At 34.7% G+C, this 18,357-nt stretch overlaps 1 protein-coding gene across 4 annotated transcripts in view; it reads left to right on the plus strand.

Moving 5' to 3' along the window:
• Positions 1-18,357, plus strand: part of PDS5B (PDS5 cohesin associated factor B) — a 99,053-nt gene that overhangs the window by 40,732 nt on the left and 39,964 nt on the right. For all 4 annotated transcript variants that reach the window (XR_008429262.1, XM_053935044.1, XM_053935046.1 and 1 more), the window contains exons 9-17: positions 4,504-4,619; positions 5,469-5,563; positions 7,834-7,979; positions 8,892-9,043; positions 10,751-10,864; positions 12,366-12,447; positions 15,625-15,673; positions 17,166-17,305; positions 17,381-17,496. Coding sequence is in view for 3 of the 4 variants with exons in the window: in XM_053935044.1 (XP_053791019.1) it covers positions 4,504-4,619; positions 5,469-5,563; positions 7,834-7,979; positions 8,892-9,043; positions 10,751-10,864; positions 12,366-12,447; positions 15,625-15,673; positions 17,166-17,305; positions 17,381-17,496 (1,010 nt within the window). In the remaining variant the exon portion in view is untranslated. The remainder of the gene's footprint in view (positions 1-4,503; positions 4,620-5,468; positions 5,564-7,833; positions 7,980-8,891; positions 9,044-10,750; positions 10,865-12,365; positions 12,448-15,624; positions 15,674-17,165; positions 17,306-17,380; positions 17,497-18,357) is intronic.

Genomic DNA, 18,357 nt, shown 5'->3' on the forward strand with positions numbered 1-18,357 from the left:
ACGTGAAACAGACTTTCTATGTAATATCTTATTTCTTTCCTTCTAACATTTAATTTAGCCTTGAAAAAAGGAGGCTCAAGGGAGATCCTGTCACTCACTCTACAACAACCTGAAAGGAGGTTGTAGCAAAGTGGAGGGGGTTGGTCTCTTCTCCCAGGTAATAAGTGACAGGACCAGAGAAAATGGCCTCGAGTTGCACCATGGAAAGCTTAGATTTGGTATTAGGAAAAACTTCACTTAAAGACTTGTCAAGAATTGGAATAGGGTTCTTAGGGAAGCAGTGGAATCACTATCTCTGGAAGTTTTGAGAAGGGAAGTGGATGTAATAGTTTTTGTAAACAGAGTGGTGCTTGATTAACTGTTGGGCTCAAGGATCTTTCCAAACCTTCATGACTCTGTGATCCTATGTTTTTGTGGCATGCTTTGAAAATGAAGTGATGATGGTTTTCCCCTAACCACTAGGTGAGCTTCACTGAGCCATCTCCACTGCCTTCCGGTTGATTTGTGGCTTGATGGGAGTTTGAGGGTGTAAACAAAGTCTTTGAGTTTGTGACTCATTATCAAAATCTCTTGCTCTCCAACTCCATGAATTTTTTTGTGCTCTTTCTATCAGGAAGCCTTCTGGTTTATCTTCATGGGTTAAGGTTGTAGACCGTCTCTTTGAATGGGGGTAAAATCCAAGGATTTGCTCATCAGAGACCAAATAAATTTTTGACCATGTGTAGAGGGGTTAAAAACTCTTGGTATGAAACTTGTGAGAAAGTTTAGGTGCCTCTAATACTGCTAAACCTACTCACTATTTGGAATGTAAATGATGTGGCCACCTAGTGTTCAAGCACCTTTCCATTTTGGTACAACAGTGAAGGCACAGGTAAAGGCTTTCTCCCTGTGCCATTTCTCCTCCCCCCAGGTAAGCTGTGTCACCAGATGACACAAGGAAAAACGATGCACCACAGCTTTGGTCACGATGAAGAGACTAATTTATTTCCTCTGACTCCAATCATTTATAGTTCTCAAAAGGTGCCAGTGGATTGGAGGGTGAACGTGCCACCTCTCCAATAACACTGGACAAACTACCTGTACATCAAATTTCTCCGCCTCTATGAAAGAATGCAGAACAATAGGTTGTTTACAGAAAGTTGTGTGGGAATGTAAACTCAGAAGAATGTAAACTCTACAAGAATGTAAACTCAGAAGGCTTTAGAAAACTCTTAAAAATCAGGGCAACAGGCTGAGTAGAGCAGAAGGTTGAAAGCGGACATGTGCTGTGTTCAGCAATAAAAGGTAAGGGGAAGGAAGAGGAAAGGATTAATTTGTGTTCATGCTGTTTGTCTTCCCAAGTGAGCCCTATGTGAGACCCTGCTTTCCAGGAACTGCCAGAACATCTCCCTGCCGATGGCAGGTAGTGAATGAATTCCTCTTTTTGCTCTGCTTGTATGCGTAGCTTTTTCTTTACCTACTGAACTCTTGTTCTCTTGATATATGGGCCTTATAACCTTCCTTCTGTTCCCTTCCTGTCTCTATTGGAGAGAAGGGACTTGGGTGAGTGTTTGGCTTTTGGCTGGGGTTAACCTGCCCTAGCTCTATAGATTTATGTAAAGAAAGAGCTCCTGTGTTCTCAGGTGGCAGAACTTAGTTGTTAAGCTCTGTGAGAACTGTGTGAAATCATGGTTACATCTTACTAGTAATTTGGTTTTTGCCTGATTATGGAAAGGAGTCTGGGGAATTAGCAGGAGAATGAGCACTATATTCATTTAACTTAACCTGTTCTGTGAGGGTCAGTCATTTATGTCTGATCTTGCCATTTTAAGGTGATGTGTTTAGAGATCTAGTACTGACACAGAAGCACTATGGGCTGAGAAAAGAGCTAAGAATTAATTATTGTATAGGTCAGCTTGTAGAAGAAACTGAAGGGAAGTTTTTTTCAAATTTCATACTTGAATTTTAGAAATTTATGTTACAGAAAGCAAATAACATTTAAATATTTAGGAGAATGGAAAGCTCATGAATAGATTGTTTTGGAAATAATTATCATGGGGTTTAGGCTTTTATCTTACTGTTTTACTAAACCAGTATGATGTAATGAATAAAATCAATGAAAGGTTGACATCTTATTTTAGACCTGGCTTTTTTTTCTGGATATGGTAATTAAACTTTTCAAAAGTTCCAGGTTACGTGTCCACTTCTTATTCCCAGATCTCTCCAGATCCTGAGTGCTGCCTATTCTTTTGGACTCAGTAGTGGTAACAATCTGACTGGTTTCAGCTGCTCTTACTGACAGAATCAAATGTCTAGGTGAAAGAGCACCTGTCTGTGTGCTAGGACCATGTATGGGGGAACAGAAAATATCCATGTTCAGTGTCAATTTGAATTGACAAATCATGATGAAACATATTAGAGTGCTGGATTTACTTAAGAGGTGAAGGGTGTGACTCTTCAAGTACAGTGTCTCATAGAATGGAGAAAGATTAAGATTTTTTTTTTTTTTTTCAGAGTCGATGCTCTTTTTTTCGCCCTCAGAAAAAGAGGGGAAATTAAAGTAGAATAAAAGAGAGAGACTGTAGCAGTAATGTATTTATTCAATAAGAAGTACAGGTTTATTTTTCTTACCTCTTGGAGTGTATATAACCATGTTTCAGGGAAGCCAGCATCAGGGTAAAAAATTTAGAAAGGACCAAATAATTACGTACCAAGGTCCATAATCCACAAGTATTTGTTGTTTCTACAACAGGACTAGAAACACAAGTGGGTTGTCTTATAATTGGATTAGTAGCTGATACAGCGAAAGCTTCTTCTGCAACTAATTAATTAAGGATATTTTAGGGTTTTATTGTTTTGTGGGTTTGTTTTGTTCTGTTTGGTTGTATAATTAAGTAGTTGAATGTTTAGTGTGCTCCCAGCTCTTCCACCTGGCTCCTTCTTCCACATTCTGGTGTGTCTTGCTCTGAGTCTGTGTTGGTTTCCTAAAAAAATTCAGATATTCAGATATTTTAACATTTTGGTTTTTTTAAGCAAGAGTGGATAGGAAGTAAGTCATGAAGGCTGGACTAATGTCGGCCAAAAAAAAGAAATTGACCATGCCCCACAGAATAAGAATTTGTAGTGTAATGGGCTGAAACTCATTAAGAAAAAAACTATCATTTATTGCAGATTAAGAGGAGGTGGTTGTTGAATGCTTTCAGTAATGTCAATGTGAATGTTAATTGGAAAAAAGTTAGTCAAATGCAAAAAACCATATTAATGGATTTGCTGTTAGTGCTTTGAATACTTAATACTAAAGTGTATTCAAAAGAATTAGTCTTTTGTAATGTAGTAATATATCACTGTTAGAAATTACTGCGTCCTTCACTTCTCTTGCTCTGTTACTTTATGGATTTTACAAATGCTTTTACTGTTGTTAGGGTTCTGAATTAAAAAGACATGCTGGCAAATGTTTCAGCCCTTTTATGGTATTGAGTCAGGAGAAATAGTTTGTCTCTGAAACTCTGGTGTTATATAAAAGAATTCCGACAGCTGTATTGTGCTCTTATTTCTTGTTCATGTTCAAAAGGTGATGCTGAACTAATAAGAATTCAAAGATGCTAGAAAAAAAACCCCAGTATTTTACACAGTTCTTATCTTATACCAGAAAAAAATCTGGGAATAATGAGGATTTAATAATATCTAATTGATATAAATTAATTTTAGCTACCCCTTTTCAAGGAATTGTTTCAGCCAATTGAGTTTTCTCCCTTTTCTCTAATAAGCAAAGGAAAAAAATATGATGAACAGCAAGTACACGCTAATTGCACAAATGTTAACATACATTTCTGAAGTGTGAATTAAGGTTCACATTCTGTGTCTTGTATTAAAGAATATAATGCAAAACAATGATAAAACAAGGCCTTCTCCAGTATATTTCCACTGTCATTGTTAGTGCTCATTTTCACTATAAAAGGAAGACTATCTGTTGTACCTCAGCAGTTTTGCATATAGGCTCAAATACAGGACCACATCCTGTGGATCTCAGATCTTAGGTACTTAATCTGATGTTCTCTAGAAACTCGTATTCTGGAAGCTGCTATTTTCAACTAATATTTTTAATTGAGCAATTAAGCACTGTTCTATAGAACTGTAAACCTTTCTGTGCTGACAAGCACAGACTGACTTCTGTAAGTTTTGTGTTGTGTCTGAATTTTTACAGGCACTTACCAGATTTCCTAACAATCAGTAAACTGTAAGTAAGTGTTAAAAAGATGTATTTTTCACTAGCCTTCGTTCACAACATTTTTTGTCTCAACATTGTTCTTCATTTTCACAGTCTTATTATTTTGTCTTCTCAAAAAAAAAAAAAAGGGGTTTTGCCTTGAGATAGACATTTGTTCATAAGAGAAGTCTATTAATCTGTATTGTGATATTTCTAGAAATATGTAAGTGTATTGGTGTAAAAACTGTACAGAACAGAATTCTGTTTTTTGGGTTAGTTTTCCTTTTCAATTTAAGAAAAATCTGTTCATTTTCCAGAGCAATGACAATGAAGAACGTCTGCAGGTTGTAAAACTTCTCGCAAAAATGTTTGGGGCGAAAGATTCGGAGTTGGCATCTCAAAACAAACCACTTTGGCAGTGCTACCTGGGGAGGTATGTTCTGGTTTAATTCCCTGTCTAGGGAGGAAGAGCATTCAGTGAAATCAAATGCAGTTGCTTTGATTTTTTTTTTTTTTTTTTTTAAGTGACACAGATAAGCGTGAATTCCCTCCTGCTGCTTTAGCTGAGATCTGGCAGATAATGCTAAAGCAATTTTCCACATATCTTCCACATCTGTCATTCTGCAGAGTGAACGTTTACAAATCATCTCCTTAAAAGCTTTATTGCCATTGTCAAGAAAAACGAATATTTTAATTTCTTCACGAGTGAAACTATTCAATGATGGATTAATTTTAAAACAGCATCAAATGACATTTTTAGTATCAGATGATATTAAAGCTGCTTTTGAGGCTTTTATGTACAGTCTTTGTGTATGAGTTTCAATTTGTTTAGGAGTACCTTAAAAGAAGTACCTAGTATTTACAATGCTGCAAACATACTTAGTTTTTTTGTATTTTGAAATATTCTGCCAGTTTGAGATAGAAAATACAGCTGGAGCTTATAATCATGAGAAACTCAAGTTTCACTGCTATAAAGAAAATATTTTTGATTTGAGTAAACGAGGATAAATTCTAAAATTTATTGCAAATGCCATAGTTTATAATGTAGCATTCAGTCATCAAAATCAGAGTCCTCAAAGAAATGCTACTTTTAAGACTAGAAGAAACTTAATTGAAGCAAGGTGTTTTGCTTGAAAATATATAAGTATTTGAAATGTGAAATGTCATCAAGAAATATCACATTTGATTGGGCCCAAAGGAAAATGATACTGTGTAGAAATTAACAGATTGCTTTGGTAGAAGTAGAATTTTTGTTGTAATGCATTGTCTTGTTCCGAACTAGGTTTAATGATATCCATGTACCTATTCGCCTTGAGTGTGTCAAATTTGCAAGTCACTGCCTTATGAACCACCCCGATCTGGCAAAGGACTTAACAGGTATCAGTTTCATTATAACATTAAGATACAATTTTAAGTCTCCTGGAAGAGTCAAAAAGGCCAGTTGTAATCATAAGTAATGCTGTCAGATGTTGTGGAGGACCTAGTTGATGGTGGAGTTCTAAGTCAAATCCCTGCCTTCATTGTTGCTTCTCAGGCTGAGGGGATTGTACACAAAGAATGCCTCTGTTAGGGAGATCTCTCTCCCTCTCATACAGTAGTTGCATTCCCACCTGCTGCTGAAATTAAGCACCATGGGATCAGATAAAGACAGCCTGCCTAACCTGGCATTTATTAATTAGGGTGCATAGGGGAGACTTAAGTTCCACAAAGCTGAAATGTTCAAGCCTTACACAGCCACTGTCTAAAGCATGATAACAGTCCTCATAACTGACCACAGCTTCACAGTTTCACCTCCTTCAGATCAAACACAGCCTGTAATTCAGGAGCTGTGTAGGAAGAAGGCAACTGGCACCAATGGAAGAATTCAGTATTTGTTGCTCCCCATGTCTTAATAAAAAAAAAAGTGTAATTAATGAGAATTGCTTGGTTTGCTTCGTAGACTGTATCTTCCCCTGATCATTAAACTCCTACTTGTAGTTTTTTTGAACCAATATCTTTGCCTTGTTGGTCTAAGGAGGGAGTTAAAAGGACTGTAAAGTGCATGGGATTGCTCTCCTGCTTGCTGAGTATTTATCAAATTGGACACAAATAGAGACAGGCTGGAGTCACCCTGTAGTTACAGTGTTATCCAGAGATTAGCTTGGTTGGAGCATGGAACACCACAGTCATAGGTTTGATCCTCATATGGGCCATAAGGGTTGGACTTGATGACCCTTGTGGGTCCCTTCCCAGCTCAGAATATTTTGTGATTCTGAATTGTTAAGGCAGTTTAAAAAACCCAGAAGGTTCTGCGTCTTTCCTTAATGGAATAGTAAAAATATATTCATTTTTGATTATCAGAATTATATTTTCAATTTATCTTTTTTTTACAATGGAGAAAGATTTTGTGCCCCCTCTAATGGTGTTGTCTGGGAAATATAATTTTCCTTGCCCCTCCTCTCTCCCCACAGTGCTTATCGAAGTGAAATTGCTTAAAATTTTCTGTGACTTGCTGGTATTGGAGATGAGAATTGTTTTGTTTAATGGCATTATTTTTCATTTGTTTTAGTCTATGTTCCTGTGAAGCAATAGGTTTTTTTAAAAGGCTTATTTGGATTTAAAATTACGTAGCCATCATAACTGCAAAACTTTATTTTGAAATGTGCTCTTTTGACACTTGGGGCAGATTACCAGTAATATTAATGGCCAGTGTTTCAGATGAGACTTGGAAATTTTCACTGGTCATTGAACAGTCATGAGAGAATAGTAACCTCTGGTTATTTCATTCAGAATAAAGTTTGAATTTGCAAAGTTTCTTAAAGTTCTCAGTGTTGCACTGATGTATGCAGTGAACTGCGATCTTAACTTCTGTTAGGGTGTTCCTACCCTTTTGTGCTTCTAAAATAACCTAAAATATGATTAAAAAGATAAATGAACTTTGCCTTTTATTTGCCAGTTTTTAAAAATGACATTAGGTAGCTAACAAATTTGACACCTAAAAGCAGAAGTTTTTAGGTGTTGATAGTGTAAGATTATTGGTGTTAGCAAATAAGTAACAGTGTACCAGAATAATCTAGAAAAATTAAGGTGGATAAACTAGGATGTGTCTAAATAAGCATTACAGTTTGAAGTATCTCTGGCATTTGTTCCTGCTTACAATGCTTACATGGCTCATACTGTTGAGTGTTCCTGGAGCAGGTGAACTAGATTCCTTGTGGATAATACAGAAGTTGTGAGCAGGAGTGCAACTAATGTGCTCTAGGAGCCAAAGGGGATGGAGTCTGCAGGAAGGGAGTAGCTTCTAGCCTGACTTAAGACTTTAAAATGTATATGGTGTGGTTAGCAAGTTCTCAAGCACTGTCTATTCTACTCTACAGCTCCAGTCCTGCTTGGCTATGATAATTGCTGATGTATACATAGTGTAACTACTATTAGAAATAATTTTAAAAAAAGTAGCCATGTAATTCCTATTTCAATAATGCCAGTAATATATATATTTAATATGCTAAGTAAATATGAAGTTTTACTGACATTCCAGTTAGTCTTGGAGAAAACTATTGGTTTCTTACTGCTGATGCTTCAAACAGAATAAAATAAATTTTCTGTTTCTGTCTAGTGGGGAAAGTAGCTGATGTTGTATACTTATACTTACTCATTTTCCCCCCCAGAATATCTGAAAGTAAGGTCACATGATCCTGAGGAAGCCATACGGCATGATGTTATCGTATCCATAGTTACTGCTGCTAAAAAAGATCTTTTGCTTGTCAATGATCACCTGCTAAATTTTGTCCGAGAAAGGACACTGGACAAGCGGGTAAGACATAATTAGCATTGATAATAGCTGTGTTTTATACTTCTAAACTGTAATACTCACCTTCTTTAAAATCAGCACTTCTAAAAAATGCTATACTGATTTTAAATTACAAATGAAAACCAATATAAACCATAAAACATTGATGAAATCTATTTAGTGAGGTACCTTCTTCCCATTACTAGAATGCTACATTTTTCATTGTGCTGTATTTTATTTAAGATTATATGATTTTAATTATTTAAATTGGCTGCAACACAACAATGTTGTTCCAGTTGTCTAGTCTAGTAAAACTTTTGAGTCAAAGAAAACCCTTGTAAAACATTCTAGCATTTTTCTTATGAATTTTTTCAAGCGGGTTTCAGAATGTATTGCACGTATTGTAAATTACCTGCTTTTAATTAGATCATTGAAAGACTGCAAACAGGGTAGTAGCTTTCAAATTTGAATAGTCTTGAATTTTAGTTTAGATATATTGCATTATTTGGTGAAATTTATGAGGTTTCCTACTTAATTTAAAACATAGTAAACAGGTTTGTTGATGGCAAACTTTAAAAATTTTCACCTAATTTTTTTTTTCATTTGGTGACATTCTTTTTCTTGTTGCAGCCATAACAGAAATGCAGATAGTGTGTATGGAGAGTGAGAAAGGGTGTTGTTTTAAATCTGTAATAACTCTAAATTCAAGAGGCATACTTACATAGTAGTTACTGATGTTGAAAGGTTTAGTGTAATAAATATGATGCAACATACTTCCTAATGAGAAACTGTTGCACTAAGAACTCAGTTTAACTTTTTTGCGAATTAAATTATGTTCTTTTGGTGTATATTAGGAAATACCTAACAGAAAATTCTACAGTCTTTTCAGTTTTGAGTTTAGAACTGCTAAACTGGCTGCTGTTTCTTTTTGTCAAGTGGAGAGTGAGGAAGGAAGCTATGATGGGACTTGCACAGATATACAAGAAATATTCATTGCAATCAGAAGCAGGAAAAGAAGCTGCAAAACAGATATCATGGATCAAAGATAAACTTCTGCATATATATTATCAAAACAGTATTGATGACCGGTAAGTTAATTGAAAAACCTGGGTGATTTAGTGTCAATGTGTTGTAACTTGTTGTGAAGATCTGTTTTTCCTTTGTGTTCCAGTGCTGATGAGCAGGAGGCTTAATACTGTATGTTTTGATGCAGTGCATAATCTTATATAGCTGCAGCCAAATGTTAACCTGTGTTGTTTTCTTCTACTTTATTATTTTGTATTTTAAGGCCAAAGTGGTTCTAAAGGGTGTGAGAGGTTGGAATATTTCAAACATCTTGGGTGTACTTTGCCACTGCTTCAGTGGCAAAAAAGAGGGGATCTTTGTTTACATACCAGTAGTGTGTTCATTTTTTATGTTAATTAATTACATACCAGTAATGTTAAAATTTAGGAAGTAAACTTGTTTGAATAATGTTGGTTTAGATTTGTTCCTGTATGTTTTAAAGACAGCATATGTAGTGACAATGGACAAGCTATATCACTGCAGAAATTTTTTTCTGTAGCAGAGAAGCTGTGAAAGCAGTGCCTCTGTTGTACCAACTATAGCATTGTATATGGTTGTTGATATTGAAAAAGAGATAGTTTCACATGGGTAGAAAGTTTGGGAACAAGTCTGCCTTGACTAATCAAGGTCATCATCTTTGGAAATGAACCTTCACAGTGTGTTTAGATACAAATTGCGTTGCAAACCCATACAAGTCTCTTCAAAAATGCAAATCCTCAAAAAGTTACCTTCAAAACATGTAGTTTTTTCTACATGTAGTTATTTCATGGTGCTGTGGAAATGGACTGTCTGGATCCTTAAATCCAGTCTTAACCACTGACGTGTTTCTTTTTAAACTAGCTGGATTTAGGTTTTGATCACCTGCTCCAACTGTGCATAAGGAGTTTTGTCTTCTTTTCCAGCATAAACATACATGATTATTTTTACCTTTTGCTCCATTCTATTAATACTCATCTCAGTACTGGACCTCAGTCTTGGACTTCTTGGTATTTAGGAGTAGCATGTGGGCTTGGTTTCTCTTTTTTTATTTTCTTCTCAGTCTTTTCTAGGTAACTGTCAGGCCCAAACCTCTCTCCTCCTTTTTCCAAATAAGGAGCTTCATTGTACACAGAAGCTTTTAATAATTCCCTTGGGAATATACCTGCATTTATATTGCAGAAGCAAAAGACATGGGATAAACTCAGCCTGTGGGGAAGGGGCCAGAAAAGGGTTGAAGGAAGTCAACTCCTTCTAATTGGTATCTGAATTCTCCTTCTGGGCTTCATGATATTGTGTGATATAATCAACATGATATTTCTTTTTTTATAAGTGTTATTATTCGTAGTAGTAGCAGTATTATTTTAGGGCAATTCATTTGCGTCAGTTCATGCATTTATCCCAATACTGACTTGTAATGAAATTAAATTATAACATCTTATTGAGTTGGTAATTAGAATCTTTCTTGAATTGTTTGGTTCCTTCTAGATTAATATATCTGATTTTGATAATGTTAGGAGATCTGTTAAATCTCCTAATGCCAGCATTAACATTGCGTTTTCTATAATGAAAAATTTCTGTTTAATTTATGCTTAGTTATATCAAATAACTTGACCTTTAGGTTTTTGAATATCCCCATTTTTTAATGCAATCACTGATGTCTAGATAGGGCTGAGAATTTTTGAATTGATGTTTCAACAATTCCAGGCAGTGCTCTTCCTGCACAGCTTAAATGTCTTAATCCTGTCTTTCAGTTTACTTGTTGAACGCATTTTTGCTCAGTACATGGTCCCTCATAACTTGGAAACAAACGAACGAATGAAGTGTTTGTATTACCTTTACGCAACGCTGGATTCAAATGCTGTGAAGTACGTGCTGTTTTTTACTGCTTGCAAAATAATTTTTAATACAAACGTTATTGTAAAGTACCTCTGAATTGTTATGAGTAGCCTAAATCAATGGACAGAAATAGTTTATAAACTATTAGAAAACAGAATGTAGAAATAGCATCTATTTTTCAAGTGAGATTTTGAAAAAACCCTAAACTTACAGGGTGTCTTCTAACAAGATGCAGTACATTTCAACCATAAACAGCTAAAAAACGTAGTGCCAAAGATCTGGAAAGAAGCTTGAGGGCATGTCAGTCCTTTCATGTCTGCAAAGAGATAACACAGATATGGTAGATCAGCCCTAAATCTTACTTGACAACTTCTTAATTAATAAACTACTTGTTGCATCAGCCAAGGTGTCTTGAGAAGAACTTGTTTGTCTTTCCTCCTTCATTATTATTATGTTATGTGCCTTCTCCACCTTAAAATGGTACATGCATGTGAATTTGACTAATAACGGTTATACTGCTCTAATGTTCACAGTTGGATTGATTTTAGGTAGTTTTACTTTGTTTTTCATGTAGTAGTACTCAGTCACTTGAAAATCAAATAGTGTCTTTTTTACTAGAAAGGGCTTTGTATATGAATGAATGCCATAAAAAATCTCAAAGCCTTCCAATACTACAAAAACTGATATTTGAATCTCCTGAATTTCTTGTATTGCCTGTCCAAAGGTATGACAACTATAACAAACTAAAATTATTAATAGTATACTAAAAAAAAAAGTTATTGTTCTAGTAATATTTAGTGTAGGCTAAATGAAAATGCAGAATAGATTCTTTTAAGTTACTTGCTTAACTTGCTTATTTCAGGCAACAAGTAGCTTCTGAATTCTACAATTCTTGTATGCAGCAGTACTCATTTTAAAGACATAGTTTGTTCAGTTATTTCTATAGAAATGATTTTTTTACTTGTGGATTCTATAAGTTTTGTAAATGCGGCTGTGACTTCTATTTATACGGCTTACTATTCCTGGAAAGTGTTAATTTTCTATTCTGCTGAGTATCTTTCATGCATCTCATATAAGCTTAATCATGTCCACTTTTCACAATTTATTCATCTAGTAGCTGCTTCCTGTCTGCAAGAAAACATTTGTTTTGGTGATAAAAATCTTAAACATCTGCTTTAATGTACTTTTTGGTATGTTTTTAGAAGAGTAATTTCAGGCTTCTACAAATGAGTTATTAATGGACCAGAGATTAGTTACTTCCTCCTTCTTTGGAAGGCAGTGTACTTTAAGCATCTGAAATGAAACTTGTTTCAAAATCTCACTTTGTTTCAGTCTATTATGGCCAAGTACATTTTCCATGTTATCCTACTAGGAAATATTTAGCCTTTGCTCACTCAGCAGTGAAAGTTCAGGTGATAAGTACATTTCTGAGTCTAAAATTGAAAAGACTGTAAAGACTCATTTTGGACAGTTGTGTTACTCCTTGAATAGATAGTTTTGACAATTCCTTTAATATTTTTCTATTTTTAGAGCATTGAATGAAATGTGGAAATGTCAAAATCTCCTACGACATCAAGTAAAGGATTTAGTTGACCTAATAAAGCAACCCAAAGTGAGTTCAACTTATCTTTATTCCCCAGTGAATATGCATTTTTAGTTAATGTACTGGTTTTACATTCCCTTTGTTTGGCTAGTTCAAGCTCATTTGTAATAGCAGAAAATACTGTTAAAGTCAACTGATACTCCATTAGACTACATTTGCTGAAGGAAATGTGTATACAAATGTGTTTGTAAAATTGAAGAGGAAAAGGGTGTTACAGAAATTTCTAAAATGTTTTGCTGGTCATTTGATACTAAAATATTTTGGTTTAGTGTTTGAGTTGCATCTTGCCAGGGCTATTCTGGCTTATGAAACAGCATATTCTTTTTGACTGCCAAATCAAGTAATTAAGAAAAAGTACCTATATAAAACTTCTTAAATTATTATCCTACATGTGATTAATAACTTCGAAGGAATTGGGATATTTTTGTCCCAACAGATTATGCATTTCTCTTCCCTCTCAGAAACTTCCTAAATATTGTATTGGAGATACCAGATGACAATTTAATTTTCTTGTTTACAGATCTTGCTCGGAAGGGAAAAATGAAAATTTATTGAGCATTTAGGATATTGTCATAAAGTGAATTTCTGTTTGTTTTAGTTACATCTATGTTCATACTCACGTTTGGGGTAGGACAATTATAAAACTAAATTCTTGATATGGTTTGAAATATAATTAAAACTTGGCTTTAATGCTAGAGGTTTGATCTGATGTTTTTTTTAACAGAAATAATATAGAGTAGAAAATGTTGCCATGCTCAAATTTCTACGTGCCTCTGTGTGTGATTTTTATTTTCAGTATGTGTATATAGTTGTACCGAGATAAATTTAATGATTATGCATTTGCTGGAATTACCTGAACCATGAAGACTGGGTAGCTATATGGTTGGATTATCTAATGTATCTCTTTAGAAAGGCTAGTGTCTTGCTAATACAGAGATACTGCAGTGAAATTAATAATTTTGATTTAGTGTATTAAAAACATGCTGTAATGTATTAAATTCTAAGTGCAGTAAAGGCTAGCACAACAATACTTCATTGTATTTTGGTGACTGTTTTGAAATGCTTTTAATTTACTGTTTAGTGTTCTTTGGTGTAGGTTAAATACATTGATTCATTTAATACCTGAGTTAGTTCAGGATATTTTCTGCTTTTCAGTTGAAAGTGAAATTTCAATTTTTCCTTTTGTTTTCAGGGAGTTGTAAAAGTTCTTTGTCAGTCGTAAAATATCAAATATGATACGGAATTTACCAGGAAGGTTTTGATGCCAGCATAAGCATTGCATTCAAGACAGTGCATGTTTTTGACATGTTTGCATTTGTCCATCTGGATTTTATCCTATTTTTTGCTCTTAAATGCTAGTTCTCTGCATTGGGTATTCTCTTGAATAATAAGACTACATGGGGGAATTTAGATGGCTTGTGATAGAGCAGAGCAGGGAAGAGAGGTGTCTGAGGGCTGATCTGTTCTTTAAAGTGTTCATTTATTTGCTTTTATTTCTCAATACCAGAATAAATAAGTAAAAATTTGTGTAAATTGACATACTAAATTAAGTAAAATTCCCTGATGCAAAACTGTTTTGCTGCCTGCAATGGCACCTCAGACTATCACATACAGTCCAAGTAATAATCTTGAGACAAATATCCATTATCAATTCAGAGCTGTGTAAACATTTATTTCTTTCCGGAAACAATACTGAGATTAAATAGTAACCTTTTAGAAAATGACTTTCTGTGTGTGTTTTCACTTCTGTCTAATTTCTTCATGTAATCATTATAGCTTAGTTGTTGATTTGTTCTCGTGTGGTTGTTATCCGTGTGCCAAGTGTAGGCATTGTGAGAGCTCTCAGAGATAAAGTGGAATAGGACAAGAAACAGCGTACAGATGTTGCCACAAAGAAACTTTGCTTAGGTAGTAAGAAAAAAAAAATTCAGTAAGAGTGACCATAAAATATGGGAGCAAGTAGCCCAGAGATGCTGCAAAATCTTCATCCTTGTAAATATTTAAAATGCAACTAGAAGTTTGCCTGAAGCAAAATCTGATTCTGCTTTGAGTAGGCGGTTCAACTGTGTGACTTAAAGTTGTCACTGCCAACCTATATTATTCTGTAACTATAAGTCTTTGAACTTCCCAGTCTACCTTTCTGCCACTTACTGAAACTCTACGGGCATCCTCCTTTTTTCCATTTCAAGGCCTCCTCAGACAAAGCACTATGGAGGAGGCTGGAAATGTGTTAAGGGAAATTTTAATGCTGTTGGTCATAATTTCTCCTGATTTAAGACAGAAGGGGTATCAAACTTGCCTTTAAGACAAGTTACTTTTCTGAAGAGCAAAAGCATAAATCACAGCTTCTCTTGTTTTGTCCTTCTGCAGTGGTATACAGTGAAATAAAATACATAACCTTCCCTGTTCATATGTAGAAAAGTAGGTGAATGCTGTTTTGTGTCTATTGGAGTATAATCTTCATTTGCTGCAGATGAATGCAAGATTATGTAGATCAAGTGCCACAGTAGATTTTCTAAAAAGAAATGTTTCTTAAACTTCTTTAATCTGTCATAATTCAATAGAGTTATACTACTGCAAGTTAATACTTCTGCCTCAGGTTATTTACGTTTGGCTGAACTATTAGTCGTTTGCTCAATCTCTTTTGATGGGAGCTTTAGTCAGTACTTGAAGACTTAGGTAGTATTAGGGGACCATAACAGTCAGGATGAAAGAAACTCCACAGTACAGTTTTTTTCTCCTGAGTCACAAGAGGTTCGAATATGGGAAGTCTGTATCTGCTGACAGCATTACTTGAATCCTGTAAATGATATCTGATTTCTGTCTTTTATCATTTTTTTGTCTGAACATGTGAGTTCAGTTGTGACAGCTAAGAGCCCTGAAAATGATGACATTCTTCTGAGACTACACACTGCAGGACTAGCCCATTTGTGCTGTTCATAAGTTATATGGTAGATTGAAAAGTAATAAAAGTGTTTTATGTAATTGATCTGTAGCGATGATCTACCTTTTACTTCTGTCTACATTGAATTTGCAGTGGTGGTTTTTGATTTCTAACACACTGATGTGTTAGCAGAATGGATGCTGACTTGTTAATGCAGTCTGGAATCTTCCTTATTCAATATTCAAATGGAAATAAATAATGTAAAATTTTTACTTAATCCATTTTTCTTTTGTGACTTGCAGACAGATGCCAGCAGTAAAGCTATATTCTCAAAAGTGATGGTTATAACAAGTAAGTCAGTAAAAGTATTTACAGTGTCTAAAAATTACAGTATGATTATATTGCTTTCTTGCTTTAAAAATAATTTGGGGTAATTTTATAAAAAAACACTTTGCAGCAGATAAAATTTAAAGGAAATCAGTATAAATGTGATGCATCAATATGCTTTTAAGAATGAAGGCAACTCTAAGCAGAATTACTCTCTTAACCGTAAGAAGACATTAGTCATGAAGCCTATCACATAGCATTTTGGCTGCATTGTGGTCTAATTCAAGGTCTAGATGATCTAGGGTGTTAATGTCTATTTTAACATTTATTATAGAGTATATATTAATAAATGTTAACTAAACTACTAAGCTATGTACTAACTTACCTCTCTTCTGAGGTTTTTGTATTGTAAATGTCATTGGAATGCAAGAGAGTTTGGATTTCACTAGCAAGGAAAGCACTTCAAAAACTGAAGAACTTATGTGTAAACTGAACTATTGACAAAGAAATACCCACCAACCCAAAAAGAACACTTTTTGTTCCCCAGGCCCACCGTGTCAATAGCACTAAAAGTAGTATGAAGAAAAACTTGCTTTATGATTCTGAAAATTTTTTTCAAATCCACCTTTTTTTAAAAAATGCCATCTGTTCTGGCAAAAAAATATACTACATAAGACTGCACATTTTTGAAAAAAATACGGTGGAAAAAAATGAACTGTGCTGCTTCATTGGCCACAATACTAATCTATTTTTCATCAGTTTGTATTTTTTCTCATACTTCTAGTTCTTGGCTTATTTTTTAAAAAAAATCGATACAGCAAAACAAAATCATAATAGAACTGGTTTTGAACTAACCATCCTGTAACGCTACACCACATTCTGTACCAGCTTTGCTTAACACTGTCTGGACCAAAAACTATGAAGCATCTTAAATAGACTAATTCTTCACCAATAAATTGCCTTGCTGTAATATAAAACATAAATATAAAATGAGAATGTAGTTGAAGAAATGCATTTTAAATGCCTCCTCTTTTTGGGGATGTTTTAAGCTGTTGTAAAGTTTGTTTCCTTAAATAATTTTAAATGCCATTTTTTGTTTTTGAATGTTTGTTGTAAAGCTTATGTTTGCTTAAGGGGTAATTTAGCAAAAATACCCTTTTTGATGTTTTTCACACTTGTTGCATTGGGTGATCTATATACAGAATATATTTTGTTTTGGAGTTTAGGCTTTGCAGTCTGAGGTCAGCTTCAGCTGTTAGTAATATTAGCAAGAGCAACTAGACAACTAGACTTGCTGAAAAATGAGTGTGAAGGGTGGGGAAAGCAATTAGCAGAGGAAATTTGTAGAAATTTGTGTCTTCATAGATATGTCTGCTTATTTTGAGGTGTTTTGTGGTTTGGGTTTATTGTGGTTTTTCTTTTTGTTAGTTTGTTTGGGTTTTGTGTGGTTTGTATGATGTTCCAAACTTGTGCAATTTACAATAAGTAAAGAGTGATTTATTTTGGTTATTTAAAGGAAACCTTCCTGATCCAGGGAAAGCTCAAGATTTCATGAAAAAGTTCACACAAGTTCTAGAAGATGATGAAAAAATAAGAAGTCAGTTAGAAATGCTTGTTAGCCCAACATGTTCTTGCAAGCAGGCTGAAGGATGTGTGGTAAGAATTGCTCTTAAAGGGAGAATATTTTTGGAATAGAATTGATTAGAAATTTAATCACAACTTATATTTCAGAGGGAAATAACAAAGAAGTTGGGCAATCCAAAACAACCAACAAATCCTTTCCTGGAAATGATAAAGTTTCTTCTTGAGAGAATTGCTCCTGTGCACATTGATACCGAATCCATCAGGTATTTTTTTGTGTGTTGTCGGCCACAGACCACAGGGTTTGAAATTGGGGTTTCTTACTTTGCCTTTAAGCACAAGCAGTAATAGGCTGGGTGGGTATGGCTTAAGGCTTGGTGACCTGCAATGTTTTCTTCTGTTTCATTTTGTGTGGGGGTTTTTGTGTCCTTGTCCAGAATGTAGTCACAAAACAATTGCATTGTCATTCAGCATAGCTGGGATGACTTGTCAGTAAAACTGGATATGTTACTGATGCACAAAGTGTGGTTTGTGACCAGCTGACTTATTTTAAAACAAATTTCTGTCCAGACTATTCAGCTGAAACTTTCCACCCAGAATATTAGCTCATAGTGACATAAACAGTAATGTAACTGAAGAAGTAAAGGTTATGATGATGAGGCAGCAAGACTTCAAGGAAGAGTAAGCCAATGAAGTTATGGTGTGGGGAGGATTGTGGAAATTATTATTGCTGAAATGATTATTTAACTAACAGCAGTATTTGAAATAAGCCTTATTGTCAAGGTCTTATAAATTTGTCTTCAGCTCTTAGCAGAACTGTTAAATGGTTATTTTTTTTCCTCTTGGTTAGAGACTAAGTATTGTAAACAGTTACTTTCCATCAATTATTAAGAATCTGTAGCGGGTTGTAACCTCAGCATAATTCTTATTGAGTTTGTTGCTTGTAATGCTCGAATTGTTTTCTTATTTTGGTCATCCTTCCAGAGTAATTTGTATATAGTTCTTAATTTATGATGCATAAATATTTTTTAATTCAATGCTTCATAAGCTTTGATTTGGATAGGAGATGAAGGCAACCAGATTATGTATGTAGCTGACATATTTGGTTTATAATAGGCTTATGTTTT

This window comes from Vidua chalybeata, chromosome 2 (assembly GCF_026979565.1).
Source record: "Vidua chalybeata isolate OUT-0048 chromosome 2, bVidCha1 merged haplotype, whole genome shotgun sequence".
Taxonomy (NCBI): Eukaryota; Metazoa; Chordata; class Aves; order Passeriformes; family Viduidae; genus Vidua; species Vidua chalybeata.